Genomic DNA, 17,236 nt, shown 5'->3' with positions numbered 1-17,236 from the left:
CGTCTCTCCGACTCAGGGACGGGCGACATGTCAACGGCCAGGAAACGGACTCGCCTGAACCTGTCCTGAAACATCCTTGATTCGTGTCTTAACTGGTTTTCTTGCTCGTGGCGGGAGTACTTCGTCGTGGGCTCAACGCCCGAGTTATTTTCACCGCTCTATGATCTCGTCGTTATGGTTGGCTTTCGACGTGCAGCCGTAAAGTGATACCAGAACGATCAAGGTGGCTTCGTGCACGGGTTTAAATTGCGCACCTTTTGCCTGAAGAAGTGCATGTCAAAATAATAATGCTGCAAAAGCTTTATCAACACGACGAGTACACCTTCCAGTATTATCATATTTCACTGCGTCATATAACGCACCGCTATCACAAACTGTGGATACATTGCGCAGCTTGGTGGATAACCTATCCGAGAAATCGTGCTGAGTTCATCCATGGGCACCACTACGTCTGTCCGATAGGCAGTCTTGAAAACCGTGCTTGGTTGATGGAGTAGCCGTAACCTTCTGCAAACTCAATTTTGTGAAAGGAGCAGCGGAGCTTGTCCGAAAACAAACGTTGTTCGGTGTGTAATAATCGAATGCACCACCGTACAAGCCTTGATCAACGTAGATATCAAGGGGTAAAAGCTCAGTGTGAGAGTGCCAACAGTCCAGCACTCCCCAATAGAGAAGTCCTCCTCCTGCATTTCCGCCTCACTTGAACTAAGCTGACACTGCCAAATTCGAAGGCGTGTGGTGAGAGTTCACCACGCAGGTTACTCAAGGATTACCTGTTTGTTGGAATCACATGCTCAGATATCCAGCGTCTTGCACAGGATCATATCTGCGCACATGTAGTTGTAGTCCAGCTCGTACATCTCAACATTAGGGTCAACGCCAATGGAACACGCAGCAGCAGATGGCCGCGAATTTCGTAGGCGCCGCCGTATGGATGACTTCCCAGGACTGGAGGAACCACATTCCGGATGCCTTGCTGTTCGAGCTGCACCATCATCGGAGACCTTGGTGCGGGGCTTGATGACAGCGTCAAACGTATTTCTTGTATTTATCAAGGTGCCCAAATAGTGCTCAAGACGAGGCACCAACGTCGTCAGCCACATCACGCGACTCAGCTATCCCTACGATTCACTTCATTCACTGAGGGTCCGAAGACTGGGACGACAATTTCGACTCGTCCTCGTGCCGCCTCAGCGTACCGTGGGAACGGCCGAGGTGGCTGTGCGCCCGCGCGAAATCGCGAAGCTCCTGCATCTTCTGCGCGAAGAAAACTGTGTCGAAGTAATACTGCTGCAGGGCCTTGTCGGCACGCTTAGCGCGCTCTTCGGGCGTCGTGTTCTTCAGCATGTCCGTCACTGCGTCGCACACCGCGCGGCCGCTGAAGTCAGCAACAAACCCGGGGACACCACGCAATGCGTGAGTCTTCTTTGACTTGCCACCTAAGAACTGGCCGTCGTGGGCGATGCCTCTAGCTCGGATCAGCGCACCAGACGACGGAGTGATCAGTTCATTCATGGGAGCGATGTCGGTAGTGAAAATCAGCGCTCGAGACGAGCGTGCCTGATTGATATAGTGACCATAGCCCTCCTGCAGACTCGGACACATGAAGAACGCCGCGTCCGTGATAAGCCGACCGAAAGCTGCAGGATCCAGCCGCCCTGTATGGAGGAAGACGTTCTTGCTCTTTTCAATCTTCGCAGCATATTTGGCTGAGAATGCGCCGTCAAATAAATCCTGGGCCATGTGCAGTTGCAGCGGCGGCAAGTCGGACCTCGCCAACCAGCAGTCCAGCACTTGGCGTGTTCCCTTCTGGATACTCGTGCCTGCTGTGTGCAAGAACGACACGTCCGAGAAGTTCTTGTCGGGTCTCGCTTCCGCCTCGCTGGCCGTCAATTGACTCTTGAATGTCAGTGCCAAGTTGGACGTCGTGTGTCGCGTGTACAGCACCCTCGTTCCTCTCGGGTTGCCCTCCTGTTTGAACCACTTTCTCAAGTACCTCGAACACAGCGCCGTCTTGCACAGAATCACGTCCGCCCTCCAGTAGTGCTCGCTCTCAAGCTCGTACATTTCCATGTTGGGCATCAAGTACAGCGGCTTCGCTGCTGGCCAATCAGGTGCATCCGGTAATCCCTCCCAGTAGTGATTAAAGAAGATCATGGGTGTGTTTGGACACAAATCGTGGTACGTGACCGTGCGGTTCCTCGTTTCGTCCTCAAATTTGTGCTCCAAGACCCACCGTGGGAGCATCCTCGACTCCAAAACTGAAATAAAACGCCATCGTCATCAACAAGAGTGATCATCGAATCAGAAACCAAAAAACGATCACGTAGGAGCAAACTTCCACGTACACTTGGTGTACGCTGCAGCGTCTTCACAGTATCCAAAGGACCTCAAGCCTTCGGGCAGGAACACGTCCACATCGGGGCATTGTCTCAGTTTCTGCAGCAACGCTGGGTCGCTCTCGTTCACCAATTGGTCGAGATCTGTGACCTCGTCCTGGCCGAACGTCCACTGGACGACGCTGTTCTTGTGCTTGACACAGCCGCGATGCAGCGCCGCCTCGTGCAGGATATCACGCTCCCGGATCTGTTGGCTCCAGTCGTTCTGGAACACCGCGTCCGGGTAGAACGCGTCGGTCGGCGCCTTGTCCGCGTCTTCTGCCGCGGCAGCGGCGTCCAGCACGTGTAGCACGTCTCTGTACTCCTCTACGTCGGCGTCTGGGGACACGAACGACAGCTCGAAGGCCAGCGCGCCCAGCACGAGCGCCACGAGCAGCCCCAGCAGCAGCAGCAGCGAGCGGTGGCGCGTGGAGCTGACGCTGTTCGAGCGTGCGCGCGGCGGGGCGTCCATTGCAGTTGCCTTGTTGAATTGTCACGGAATCAGGGAGAGAGCCAAGTTTGCACCAATGGGAGGCGGAATCAGATGGTCGGCGTCAGATGGATACACTATAGATTGGTGCTGTTCGGCGTTCAGCACTTCGTGGCATATTTTGTTGTCGTCGTAGGCACGAGCTGCCTTCTTCAACTCATTCATGGCATCGGAGGCAGCGCTCATTATCTTGCGTGCTGCAGCGATCTCCCATTGCGAAAGATGCAAGTTGAAATGCTGCATTTAGTGCTGAAACGCTGCGGGTCCTGGCTCAATGGCGACACGACCTCTGGCAATTTCGGACTCTGAAGTGCGTTTGGGTGCGGAATCGGCTGATACTGGGTCATCTTTTTCCTCTGCATTGCATGCAGCAGCGGCTCGTGAACGGTGTGCATTGAGAAGAACCTGCGCGGAGGCAACATGCCAGTCTCCGTCGTGTGTGACACACAATGCACTCCAAAAATATCCCGAGTTTAAAGTCGCTAAATGGTACTGAATCCACCTCCTCAATGTCATTTCCGGGTACTCTTCATACCGATCCCACGTCAACTTGTTGGTCAATTCTTATCTGGATCAACTTGTGTCAAAATGCGCATCATTTCTATCACGGGAGCCGTGCAGCGAGACCAAAAATACGATAGTCTCAGAGCCATAATCGACTGTCCCTCTTCCCGGGCTCGCATCCCGGGCACTCTGTCTACGTGGCAGCATGAACACCAGCAGCCCCGCAGCCTCCACGAACCTGTGGATCCGCGGCATCCTGGCGCTGCTGCTGGCCACAGGTCTCATGGCGCTGGCGCTCGAGGCCTCGACGCTCGATTTCAACCCCAAGCTGCGGCGAGCAGCGCCCACCTCCGCGCTCAATGGCTCCGAGTACGCGCAGCAATTGCTGCAGCATCGGACGGTGCCCACAGGCTCCTCTAGCGGCCAGCAGGAGCAGCATCCCGCAACCGTCACGTTGGACGAGCTGCTACAGCGCCGGAACGCCTCAAATGCCAGCGAACCGGTGACGCCCGACAACTTATTCCACTTGAGCCTGCTGCACGGCGCGTGCATTGCGCACAAGGACGCGATCGTGTCGTGGCAGTTCGGAGCGCCTGGACCCAATCAGGATGACGAGGAGCACAACCTGGCCACGTTGATCCACGAGGACGACCCGGACCTGCTGCAGAAGCTGAGACAGTGTCCCGACGTGGACTTGTTCCTGCCCTCGGGCGTGAGGAACAACGGCTACTGCGAGGACACCATGGCGTACACAAAGTACCTGAACTCGAGACTGCTGCCGCTGTGGGCGCTGACCAAGGAGATGTATGACCCCGAGCTCGGACGCAAGGTGGATTACTTTGACCTGTGTCCGAAGACGCCGATGCTCTTTTTCCAGCATTATTGGGAGGACATTCCGTCCTCACCGCGGTGGCCAGAGGACAAGAAGATGTACCTTATGCCAAACATTGAGATGTGGGAGCTGGACGAGAACCACTTCTGGCGTGTGGATGCCGTACTCTGCAAGACGCGTATCTGCGAAGACCGGGTGAACAAATGGTACGAGCAGGAGGGCAATAAGCGCAACACGCAGGTGATCTATACCAAACACACGTCGTCAGACCAGGCGAGCTATGCGCGTCGTGTTCTGGGAGACGAAGTCAAGCCCAAGGACTTTAACGACGTGCGGTTCATCCACACGGTGGGTGGCAGCTACTGGAAGGGTACGCGCCAGGTGATCGAGTGCTGGTTGTCTCGCCCCGACTTCCCGCCGTTGGATCTGTACATCCACAAATGGGCCTACGACGGCATGTTCAAGGGGTCGTACGAGAAGCGCATTCCTAAAAGTCAGATCAGGCTCACAACCGATGAGGTGGACGCAAGCACATTCACCAAGGCGGTGGCTGAAAACGCCTACTTCCTGTGTCCCAGTCAGATGGAAGGTTACGGTCATTACATGAACCAGGCGCGTGCATCAGGTGGCGTTATTATCACGACGGACATGGACCCGATGAAGGAGCTGATCGAGAGCGACGACATGGGCCTGAAAGTGCAAACCAGAGTAGGCCACGACCGCAATATTTTCTTGGGTGGAAAATCAAAAAAGCGTCACGGACTCAAGAACGTGCCTGGTATGGTGGCCTACTTCAGCTCCAAGGACTTGTGTAGCACGGTGGAGCACCTACTCAACGATATTGACATTGAGCAGCGAAAAGCCATGGGCGAAAGCGCTCGGCGGCAATACCACAAGGACACCAAGTACTTCGAGCACGCGATGCTGGACTTGCGCGTCCTCGCACGGCGACAGGCCGGTGTATTCGAAAATGCAAGTGACGACGTCGAGTTCATTACCGACAATGGGAATGCAAGTGACGACATTGAAGTCATTTCCAGCGAACGCAAGTACATTCGAGGTGAACCTACCACGGGGTAGACGAAGAATAGAGATAGTTAAGTAATAGATCGAGCCCCGTGTTGAGGTAGGCCATTTTGTCGACTGTAATTGGCCAAAGTACATGTATATGTTCGGCCGAGCGTCAATTAGTGTTGCTGTGTCGGTCGGTACCTGCGTTATGTCCCCACAGGTGAATCTCCTACAAGTAACAGAGTAACCTGTCCGTCTGTCCGTCATTCCGTACGCACCTCGAGGGTAACGCAAATCCGGACTTTCCGTTGGCTATAAATAGCTGCCGAGCGCAGCGAAGGCGGCCCTCCCATTCGCCAATACTATAATTCGAGCCCTCTCATTGGCTATATAGTGGAGACTCTGCGCGATTGGCTGTTATAATGCGTAGTGTGGACTACACCACATCGGAAGTAGCCGAATAAAATCACTGATGCTGATTGGACAAAATAAACCGCCTTTAACAACGTTTCTTTTCATTCCCATACGTGGTCGAGTTTCAGGGAGATTCCAGGCAAATTCTGCAGGTGGTGAAGGGCGGATCGGCTACAGAGACAATCGACGCATGCCTGAAGTCATCCGAACGGTGGCCACTTTTCCAGAAGGTGCGTCTGACAGAGAACATGCGTGTTCGCACGGCTGCCACGTCCGATAGTGCTGCAGAAATGGCTGCGTTTTCCGAGTACCTGTTGAAGGTTGGAGAGGGGAGACACGAGGTACACAATGATCTGGGAAATGACTACATCAAGATTCCACGTGACATGCTCATCGACAACCCGTCGGTGATCCAGATGATGACGAGAAGATCCGACCGGGAGCTATTCCGCGAGGTATGCGGCGCATGATCGACGAGATGTACGCCGACATCAACAATTCGGAAGTCGCAACGGACGAGTACTTTGCGAGTCGCACCATCCTCACCACCACGAACGCGATAGTCCATCGTATCAACGAAGCCGTAGCGGATCGCATGACGGGACCAGCTCGAGAATATGTGTCCACGGACTCAGTGGAGGATGACGAGGACGGGAACTTATTCGAGCAGGAGGTGCTCGACTCCCTGAACATCAGTGGCATCCCACCCCACAAGCTGAAACTCAAGAAGGGGATGCCGATCATCATGATGCGGAACTTAAATCCCGACCTGGGGTTGTGCAACGGAACACGCCTGCGAATCGTCGAACTCAAAGATCATGTCATCCATGCCACCATCATGGCCGGCGACAGGCAAGGCCAGCATGTGTTGATCCCGCGCATCGTGTTCATCAGCGATGGCGACATCCGCGATTTCCCATTTCGACTGAGACGCAGGCAGTTTCCTATCCAGACTGCCTTTGCCATGACGATCAACAAGGCGCAGGGACAAACGGTGCAGTACCTGGGACTGTACTTGGCGACTCCTTGCTTTTCCCACGGTCAGCTGTATGTGGCCATGTCAAGGGTTACGTCGAGGTCGAGATTCAAGGCGTTGGTCGAGTATCCAGAGCGGGAGGAAGAAGACGGAGTGTACACGGCGAATATAGTGTACCGACAGCTGTTCGAGAGGGCGTAGGCAGTGACTTCGTGTGAATGCATATTTTACGAAAGGAATACATTTGTCACTTTGCATAGCGGTAATTGTTGAGAGTCACCATTCCCCCTCGAGCGCAGCGAGTACGCCTGTGGTTTGAAGTCCGTGTGCGAAGCACGCGGGTGAAAACCCAGGACCAAGCAGTGCATGCTAGACAAGCGGAGGCGAAGCTTGCGAGCCGTAGCGGGCTTAGGGTTCGTACACACGGGAACCACGTGAAACGAGCGCAGCGAGTACGCCTGTGGTTTGAAGTCCGTGTGCGAAGCACGCGGGTGAAAACCCAGGACCAAGCAGTGCATGCTAGACAAGCGGAGGCGAAGCTTGCGAGCCGTAGCAGGCTTAGGGTTCGTACACACTAGAACCACGTGAGACGAGCGCAGCGAGTACGCCTGCGGTTTGAAGTCCGTGTGCGAAGCACGCGGGTGAAAACCCAGGACCAAGCAGTGCATGGTAGACAAGCGGAGGCGAAGCTTGCGAGCCGTAGCGGGCTTAGGGTTGTGGTACAAGTCAATAATAAAACATATCGATATAAAATATAAGCCTTTCATAGTAAAAATAGTAGTGAAGCGAGCTGGATGAGCGAGCGAACGGGCACCAACCAACCATGCACCCACCGCCCGCAACGCGGGCGGCGCTCGGCTAGTCTCCTACAAGTAACAGAGTAACCTGTCCGTCTGTCCGTCATTCCGTACGCACCTCGAGGGTAACGCAAATCCGGACTTTCCGTTGGCTATAAATAGCTGCCGAGCGCAGCGAAGGCGGCCCTCCCATTCGCCAATACTATAATTCGAGCCCTCTCATTGGCTATATAGTGGAGACTCTGCGCGATTGGCTGTTATAATGCGTAGTGTGGACTACACCACATCGGAAGTAGCCGAATAAAATCACTGATGCTGATTGGACAAAATAAACCGCCTTTAACAACGTTTCTTTTCATTCCCATACGTGGTCGAGTTTCAGGGAGATTCCAGGCAAATTCTGCAGGTGGTGAAGGGCGGATCGGCTACAGAGACAATCGACGCATGCCTGAAGTCATCCGAACGGTGGCCACTTTTCCAGAAGGTGCGTCTGACAGAGAACATGCGTGTTCGCACGGCTGCCACGTCCGATAGTGCTGCAGAAATGGCTGCGTTTTCCGAGTACCTGTTGAAGGTTGGAGAGGGGAGACACGAGGTACACAATGATCTGGGAAATGACTACATCAAGATTCCACGTGACATGCTCATCGACAACCCGTCGGTGATCCAGATGATGACGAGAAGATCCGACCGGGAGCTATTCCGCGAGGTATGCGGCGCATGATCGACGAGATGTACGCCGACATCAACAATTCGGAAGTCGCAACGGACGAGTACTTTGCGAGTCGCACCATCCTCACCACCACGAACGCGATAGTCCATCGTATCAACGAAGCCGTAGCGGATCGCATGACGGGACCAGCTCGAGAATATGTGTCCACGGACTCAGTGGAGGATGACGAGGACGGGAACTTATTCGAGCAGGAGGTGCTCGACTCCCTGAACATCAGTGGCATCCCACCCCACAAGCTGAAACTCAAGAAGGGGATGCCGATCATCATGATGCGGAACTTAAATCCCGACCTGGGGTTGTGCAACGGAACACGCCTGCGAATCGTCGAACTCAAAGATCATGTCATCCATGCCACCATCATGGCCGGCGACAGGCAAGGCCAGCATGTGTTGATCCCGCGCATCGTGTTCATCAGCGATGGCGACATCCGCGATTTCCCATTTCGACTGAGACGCAGGCAGTTTCCTATCCAGACTGCCTTTGCCATGACGATCAACAAGGCGCAGGGACAAACGGTGCAGTACCTGGGACTGTACTTGGCGACTCCTTGCTTTTCCCACGGTCAGCTGTATGTGGCCATGTCAAGGGTTACGTCGAGGTCGAGATTCAAGGCGTTGGTCGAGTATCCAGAGCGGGAGGAAGAAGACGGAGTGTACACGGCGAATATAGTGTACCGACAGCTGTTCGAGAGGGCGTAGGCAGTGACTTCGTGTGAATGCATATTTTACGAAAGGAATACATTTGTCACTTTGCATAGCGGTAATTGTTGAGAGTCACCATTCCCCCTCGAGCGCAGCGAGTACGCCTGTGGTTTGAAGTCCGTGTGCGAAGCACGCGGGTGAAAACCCAGGACCAAGCAGTGCATGCTAGACAAGCGGAGGCGAAGCTTGCGAGCCGTAGCGGGCTTAGGGTTCGTACACACGGGAACCACGTGAAACGAGCGCAGCGAGTACGCCTGTGGTTTGAAGTCCGTGTGCGAAGCACGCGGGTGAAAACCCAGGACCAAGCAGTGCATGCTAGACAAGCGGAGGCGAAGCTTGCGAGCCGTAGCAGGCTTAGGGTTCGTACACACTAGAACCACGTGAGACGAGCGCAGCGAGTACGCCTGCGGTTTGAAGTCCGTGTGCGAAGCACGCGGGTGAAAACCCAGGACCAAGCAGTGCATGGTAGACAAGCGGAGGCGAAGCTTGCGAGCCGTAGCGGGCTTAGGGTTGTGGTACAAGTCAATAATAAAACATATCGATATAAAATATAAGCCTTTCATAGTAAAAATAGTAGTGAAGCGAGCTGGATGAGCGAGCGAACGGGCACCAACCAACCATGCACCCACCGCCCGCAACGCGGGCGGCGCTCGGCTAGTCCCCTACAAGTAACAGAGTAACCTGTCCGTCCGTCCGTCCGTCCGTCCGTCTGTCCGTCATTCCGTACGCACCTCGAGCGTAACGCAAATCCGGACTTTCCGTTGGCTATAAATAGCTGCCGAGCGCAGCGAAGGCGGCCCTCCCATTCGCCAATACTATAATTCGAGCCCTCTCATTGGCTATTTAGTGGAGCCTCTGCGCGATTGGCTATTATAATGCGTAGAGTGGACTACACCACATCGGAACTAGCCGAATGAAATCGCTGCTGATTGGACAAAATAAACCGCCTTTCAACAACGTTTCTTTTCATTCCCATACGTGGTCGAGTTTCAGAGAGATTCCAGGCAAATTCTCCCGGTGGTGAAGGGCGGCTCGGCGACAGAGACAATCGACGCATGCCTGAAGTCATCCGAACTGTGGCCACTTTTCCAGAAGGTGCGTCTGACAGAGAACATGCGTGTTCGCACGGCTGCCACGTCCGATAGTGCTGCAGAAATGGCTGCGTTTTCCGAGTACCTGCTGAAGGTTGGAGAGGGGAGACACGAGGTACACAATGATCTGGGAAATGACTACATGAAGATTCCACGTGACATGCTCATCGACAACCCCGCCGGTGATCCAGATGAGGACGAGGAGATCCGACCGGGAGCTATTCCGCGAGGTATGCGGCGCATGATCGACGAGATGTACGCCGACATCAACAATTCGGAAGTCGCAACGGACGAGTACTTTGCGAGTCGCACCATCCTCACCACCACGAACGCGATAGTCCATCGTATCAACGAAGCCGTAGCGGATCGCATGACGGGACCAGCTCGAGAATATGTGTCCACGGACTCAGTGGAGGATGACGAGGACGGGAACTTATTCGAGCAGGAGGTGCTCGACTCCCTGAACATCAGTGGCATCCCACCCCACAAGCTGAAACTCAAGAAGGGGATGCCGATCATCATGATGCGGAACTTAAATCCCGACCTGGGGTTGTGCAACGGAACACGCCTGCGAATCGTCGAACTCAAAGATCATGTCATCCATGCCACCATCATGGCCGGCGACAGGCAAGGCCAGCATGTGTTGATCCCGCGCATCGTGTTCATCAGCGATGGCGACATCCGCGATTTCCCATTTCGACTGAGACGCAGGCAGTTTCCTATCCAGACTGCCTTTGCCATGACGATCAACAAGGCGCAGGGACAAACGGTGCAGTACCTGGGACTGTACTTGGCGACTCCTTGCTTTTCCCACGGTCAGCTGTATGTGGCCATGTCAAGGGTTACGTCGAGGTCGAGATTCAAGGCGTTGGTCGAGTATCCAGAGCGGGAGGAAGAAGACGGAGTGTACACGGCGAATATAGTGTACCGACAGCTGTTCGAGAGGGCGTAGGCAGTGACTTCGTGTGAATGCATATTTTACGAAAGGAATACATTTGTCACTTTGCATAGCGGTAATTGTTGAGAGTCACCATTCCCCCTCGAGCGCAGCGAGTACGCCTGTGGTTTGAAGTCCGTGTGCGAAGCACGCGGGTGAAAACCCAGGACCAAGCAGTGCATGCTAGACAAGCGGAGGCGAAGCTTGCGAGCCGTAGCGGGCTTAGGGTTCGTACACACGGGAACCACGTGAAACGAGCGCAGCGAGTACGCCTGTGGTTTGAAGTCCGTGTGCGAAGCACGCGGGTGAAAACCCAGGACCAAGCAGTGCATGCTAGACAAGCGGAGGCGAAGCTTGCGAGCCGTAGCAGGCTTAGGGTTCGTACACACTAGAACCACGTGAGACGAGCGCAGCGAGTACGCCTGCGGTTTGAAGTCCGTGTGCGAAGCACGCGGGTGAAAACCCAGGACCAAGCAGTGCATGGTAGACAAGCGGAGGCGAAGCTTGCGAGCCGTAGCGGGCTTAGGGTTGTGGTACAAGTCAATAATAAAACATATCGATATAAAATATAAGCCTTTCATAGTAAAAATAGTAGTGAAGCGAGCTGGATGAGCGAGCGAACGGGCACCAACCAACCATGCACCCACCGCCCGCAACGCGGGCGGCGCTCGGCTAGTCCCCTACAAGTAACAGAGTAACCTGTCCGTCCGTCCGTCCGTCCGTCCGTCTGTCCGTCATTCCGTACGCACCTCGAGCGTAACGCAAATCCGGACTTTCCGTTGGCTATAAATAGCTGCCGAGCGCAGCGAAGGCGGCCCTCCCATTCGCCAATACTATAATTCGAGCCCTCTCATTGGCTATTTAGTGGAGCCTCTGCGCGATTGGCTATTATAATGCGTAGAGTGGACTACACCACATCGGAACTAGCCGAATGAAATCGCTGCTGATTGGACAAAATAAACCGCCTTTCAACAACGTTTCTTTTCATTCCCATACGTGGTCGAGTTTCAGAGAGATTCCAGGCAAATTCTCCCGGTGGTGAAGGGCGGCTCGGCGACAGAGACAATCGACGCATGCCTGAAGTCATCCGAACTGTGGCCACTTTTCCAGAAGGTGCGTCTGACAGAGAACATGCGTGTTCGCACGGCTGCCACGTCCGATAGTGCTGCAGAAATGGCTGCGTTTTCCGAGTACCTGCTGAAGGTTGGAGAGGGGAGACACGAGGTACACAATGATCTGGGAAATGACTACATGAAGATTCCACGTGACATGCTCATCGACAACCCCGCCGGTGATCCAGATGAGGACGAGGAGATCCGACCGGGAGCTATTCCGCGAGGTATGCGGCGCATGATCGACGAGATGTACGCCGACATCAACAATTCGGAAGTCGCAACGGACGAGTACTTTGCGAGTCGCACCATCCTCACCACCACGAACGCGATAGTCCATCGTATCAACGAAGCCGTAGCGGATCGCATGACGGGACCAGCTCGAGAATATGTGTCCACGGACTCAGTGGAGGATGACGAGGACGGGAACTTATTCGAGCAGGAGGTGCTCGACTCCCTGAACATCAGTGGCATCCCACCCCACAAGCTGAAACTCAAGAAGGGGATGCCGATCATCATGATGCGGAACTTAAATCCCGACCTGGGGTTGTGCAACGGAACACGCCTGCGAATCGTCGAACTCAAAGATCATGTCATCCATGCCACCATCATGGCCGGCGACAGGCAAGGCCAGCATGTGTTGATCCCGCGCATCGTGTTCATCAGCGATGGCGACATCCGCGATTTCCCATTTCGACTGAGACGCAGGCAGTTTCCTATCCAGACTGCCTTTGCCATGACGATCAACAAGGCGCAGGGACAAACGGTGCAGTACCTGGGACTGTACTTGGCGACTCCTTGCTTTTCCCACGGTCAGCTGTATGTGGCCATGTCAAGGGTTACGTCGAGGTCGAGATTCAAGGCGTTGGTCGAGTATCCAGAGCGGGAGGAAGAAGACGGAGTGTACACGGCGAATATAGTGTACCGACAGCTGTTCGAGAGGGCGTAGGCAGTGACTTCGTGTGAATGCATATTTTACGAAAGGAATACATTTGTCACTTTGCATAGCGGTAATTGTTGAGAGTCACCATTCCCCCTCGAGCGCAGCGAGTACGCCTGTGGTTTGAAGTCCGTGTGCGAAGCACGCGGGTGAAAACCCAGGACCAAGCAGTGCATGCTAGACAAGCGGAGGCGAAGCTTGCGAGCCGTAGCGGGCTTAGGGTTCGTACACACGGGAACCACGTGAAACGAGCGCAGCGAGTACGCCTGTGGTTTGAAGTCCGTGTGCGAAGCACGCGGGTGAAAACCCAGGACCAAGCAGTGCATGCTAGACAAGCGGAGGCGAAGCTTGCGAGCCGTAGCAGGCTTAGGGTTCGTACACACTAGAACCACGTGAGACGAGCGCAGCGAGTACGCCTGCGGTTTGAAGTCCGTGTGCGAAGCACGCGGGTGAAAACCCAGGACCAAGCAGTGCATGGTAGACAAGCGGAGGCGAAGCTTGCGAGCCGTAGCGGGCTTAGGGTTGTGGTACAAGTCAATAATAAAACATATCGATATAAAATATAAGCCTTTCATAGTAAAAATAGTAGTGAAGCGAGCTGGATGAGCGAGCGAACGGGCACCAACCAACCATGCACCCACCGCCCGCAACGCGGGCGGCGCTCGGCTAGTCTCCTACAAGTAACAGAGTAACCTGTCCGTCTGTCCGTCATTCCGTACGCACCTCGAGGGTAACGCAAATCCGGACTTTCCGTTGGCTATAAATAGCTGCCGAGCGCAGCGAAGGCGGCCCTCCCATTCGCCAATACTATAATTCGAGCCCTCTCATTGGCTATATAGTGGAGACTCTGCGCGATTGGCTGTTATAATGCGTAGTGTGGACTACACCACATCGGAAGTAGCCGAATAAAATCACTGATGCTGATTGGACAAAATAAACCGCCTTTAACAACGTTTCTTTTCATTCCCATACGTGGTCGAGTTTCAGGGAGATTCCAGGCAAATTCTGCAGGTGGTGAAGGGCGGATCGGCTACAGAGACAATCGACGCATGCCTGAAGTCATCCGAACGGTGGCCACTTTTCCAGAAGGTGCGTCTGACAGAGAACATGCGTGTTCGCACGGCTGCCACGTCCGATAGTGCTGCAGAAATGGCTGCGTTTTCCGAGTACCTGTTGAAGGTTGGAGAGGGGAGACACGAGGTACACAATGATCTGGGAAATGACTACATCAAGATTCCACGTGACATGCTCATCGACAACCCGTCGGTGATCCAGATGATGACGAGAAGATCCGACCGGGAGCTATTCCGCGAGGTATGCGGCGCATGATCGACGAGATGTACGCCGACATCAACAATTCGGAAGTCGCAACGGACGAGTACTTTGCGAGTCGCACCATCCTCACCACCACGAACGCGATAGTCCATCGTATCAACGAAGCCGTAGCGGATCGCATGACGGGACCAGCTCGAGAATATGTGTCCACGGACTCAGTGGAGGATGACGAGGACGGGAACTTATTCGAGCAGGAGGTGCTCGACTCCCTGAACATCAGTGGCATCCCACCCCACAAGCTGAAACTCAAGAAGGGGATGCCGATCATCATGATGCGGAACTTAAATCCCGACCTGGGGTTGTGCAACGGAACACGCCTGCGAATCGTCGAACTCAAAGATCATGTCATCCATGCCACCATCATGGCCGGCGACAGGCAAGGCCAGCATGTGTTGATCCCGCGCATCGTGTTCATCAGCGATGGCGACATCCGCGATTTCCCATTTCGACTGAGACGCAGGCAGTTTCCTATCCAGACTGCCTTTGCCATGACGATCAACAAGGCGCAGGGACAAACGGTGCAGTACCTGGGACTGTACTTGGCGACTCCTTGCTTTTCCCACGGTCAGCTGTATGTGGCCATGTCAAGGGTTACGTCGAGGTCGAGATTCAAGGCGTTGGTCGAGTATCCAGAGCGGGAGGAAGAAGACGGAGTGTACACGGCGAATATAGTGTACCGACAGCTGTTCGAGAGGGCGTAGGCAGTGACTTCGTGTGAATGCATATTTTACGAAAGGAATACATTTGTCACTTTGCATAGCGGTAATTGTTGAGAGTCACCATTCCCCCTCGAGCGCAGCGAGTACGCCTGTGGTTTGAAGTCCGTGTGCGAAGCACGCGGGTGAAAACCCAGGACCAAGCAGTGCATGCTAGACAAGCGGAGGCGAAGCTTGCGAGCCGTAGCGGGCTTAGGGTTCGTACACACGGGAACCACGTGAAACGAGCGCAGCGAGTACGCCTGTGGTTTGAAGTCCGTGTGCGAAGCACGCGGGTGAAAACCCAGGACCAAGCAGTGCATGCTAGACAAGCGGAGGCGAAGCTTGCGAGCCGTAGCAGGCTTAGGGTTCGTACACACTAGAACCACGTGAGACGAGCGCAGCGAGTACGCCTGCGGTTTGAAGTCCGTGTGCGAAGCACGCGGGTGAAAACCCAGGACCAAGCAGTGCATGGTAGACAAGCGGAGGCGAAGCTTGCGAGCCGTAGCGGGCTTAGGGTTGTGGTACAAGTCAATAATAAAACATATCGATATAAAATATAAGCCTTTCATAGTAAAAATAGTAGTGAAGCGAGCTGGATGAGCGAGCGAACGGGCACCAACCAACCATGCACCCACCGCCCGCAACGCGGGCGGCGCTCGGCTAGTCCCCTACAAGTAACAGAGTAACCTGTCCGTCCGTCCGTCCGTCCGTCCGTCTGTCCGTCATTCCGTACGCACCTCGAGCGTAACGCAAATCCGGACTTTCCGTTGGCTATAAATAGCTGCCGAGCGCAGCGAAGGCGGCCCTCCCATTCGCCAATACTATAATTCGAGCCCTCTCATTGGCTATTTAGTGGAGCCTCTGCGCGATTGGCTATTATAATGCGTAGAGTGGACTACACCACATCGGAACTAGCCGAATGAAATCGCTGCTGATTGGACAAAATAAACCGCCTTTCAACAACGTTTCTTTTCATTCCCATACGTGGTCGAGTTTCAGAGAGATTCCAGGCAAATTCTCCCGGTGGTGAAGGGCGGCTCGGCGACAGAGACAATCGACGCATGCCTGAAGTCATCCGAACTGTGGCCACTTTTCCAGAAGGTGCGTCTGACAGAGAACATGCGTGTTCGCACGGCTGCCACGTCCGATAGTGCTGCAGAAATGGCTGCGTTTTCCGAGTACCTGCTGAAGGTTGGAGAGGGGAGACACGAGGTACACAATGATCTGGGAAATGACTACATGAAGATTCCACGTGACATGCTCATCGACAACCCCGCCGGTGATCCAGATGAGGACGAGGAGATCCGACCGGGAGCTACTCCGCGAGGTATGCGGCGCATGATCGACGAGATGTACGCCGACATCAACAATTCGGAAGTCGCAACGGACGAGTACTTTGCGAGTCGCACCATCCTCACCACCACGAACGCGATAGTCCATCGTATCAACGAAGCCGTAGCGGATCGCATGACTGGACCAGCTCGAGAATATGTGTCCACGGACTCAGTGGAGGATGACGAGGACGGGAACTTATTCGAGCAGGAGGTGCTCAACTCCCTGAACATCAGTGGCATCCCACCCCACAAGCTGAAACTCAAGAAGGGGATGCCGATCATCATGATGCGGAACTTAAATCCCGACCTGGGGTTGTGCAACGGAACACGCCTGCGAATCGTCGAACTCAAAGATCATGTCATCCACGCCACTATCATGGCCGGCGACAGGCAAGGCCAGCATGTGTTGATCCCGCGCATCGTGTTCATCAGCGATGGCGACATCCGCGATTTCCCATTTTGACTGAGACGCAGGCAGTTTCCTATCCAGACTGCCTTTGCCATGACGATCAACAAGGCGCAGGGACAAACGGTGCAGTACCTGGGACTGTACTTGGCGACTCCTTGCTTTTCCCACGGTCAGCTGTATGTGGCCATGTCAAGGGTTACGTCGAGGTCGAGATTCAAGGCATTGGTCGAGTATCCAGAGCGGGAGGAACAAGACGGAGTGTACACGGCGAACATAGTGTACCGACAGCTGTTCGAGAGGGCGTAGGCAGCGACACATACTGAGGAGGCGAGCGCAGCGAGTACGCCTGTGGTTTGAAGTCCGTGTGCGAAGCACGCGGGTGAAAACCCAGGACCAAGCAGTGCATGCTAGACAAGCGGAGGCGAAGCTTGCGAGCCGTAGCGGACTTAGGGTTCGTACACACGGGAACCACGTGAGACGAGCGCAGCGAGTACGCCTGCGGTTTGAAGTCCGTGTGCGAAGCACGCGGGTGAAAACCCAGGAC

At 54.6% G+C, this 17,236-nt stretch overlaps 2 protein-coding genes across 2 annotated transcripts; one reads left to right on the top strand and one right to left on the bottom strand.

Moving 5' to 3' along the window:
- Window positions 1–1,137: 1,137 nt before the first annotated feature.
- KRP23_15243 (uncharacterized protein) lies at window positions 1,138–2,850 on the bottom strand (the record flags this gene model as incomplete). The annotated part of the gene is made up of 2 exons (XM_067886160.1): window positions 1,138–2,261; window positions 2,349–2,850. 2 exons carry the CDS (start codon window positions 2,848–2,850, stop codon window positions 1,138–1,140), a joined length of 1,626 nt encoding a protein of 541 aa, XP_067736651.1.
- Window positions 2,851–3,577: 727 nt separating this feature from the next.
- On the top strand, window positions 3,578–5,284 carry KRP23_15242 (uncharacterized protein; the record flags this gene model as incomplete). Its single annotated transcript, XM_067886159.1, has 1 exon — window positions 3,578–5,284. One exon carries the CDS (start codon window positions 3,578–3,580, stop codon window positions 5,282–5,284), a length of 1,707 nt encoding a protein of 568 aa, XP_067736650.1.
- Between the last annotated feature and the right edge of the window lie 11,952 nt (window positions 5,285–17,236).

This window comes from Phytophthora ramorum, assembly GCF_020800215.1.
Source record: "Phytophthora ramorum isolate Pr-102 chromosome Unknown Phyram_PR-102_s0027, whole genome shotgun sequence".
Lineage (NCBI taxonomy): Eukaryota > Oomycota > Peronosporomycetes > Peronosporales > Peronosporaceae > Phytophthora > Phytophthora ramorum.
This window is presented reverse-complemented; position numbering and strand designations above follow the sequence as displayed.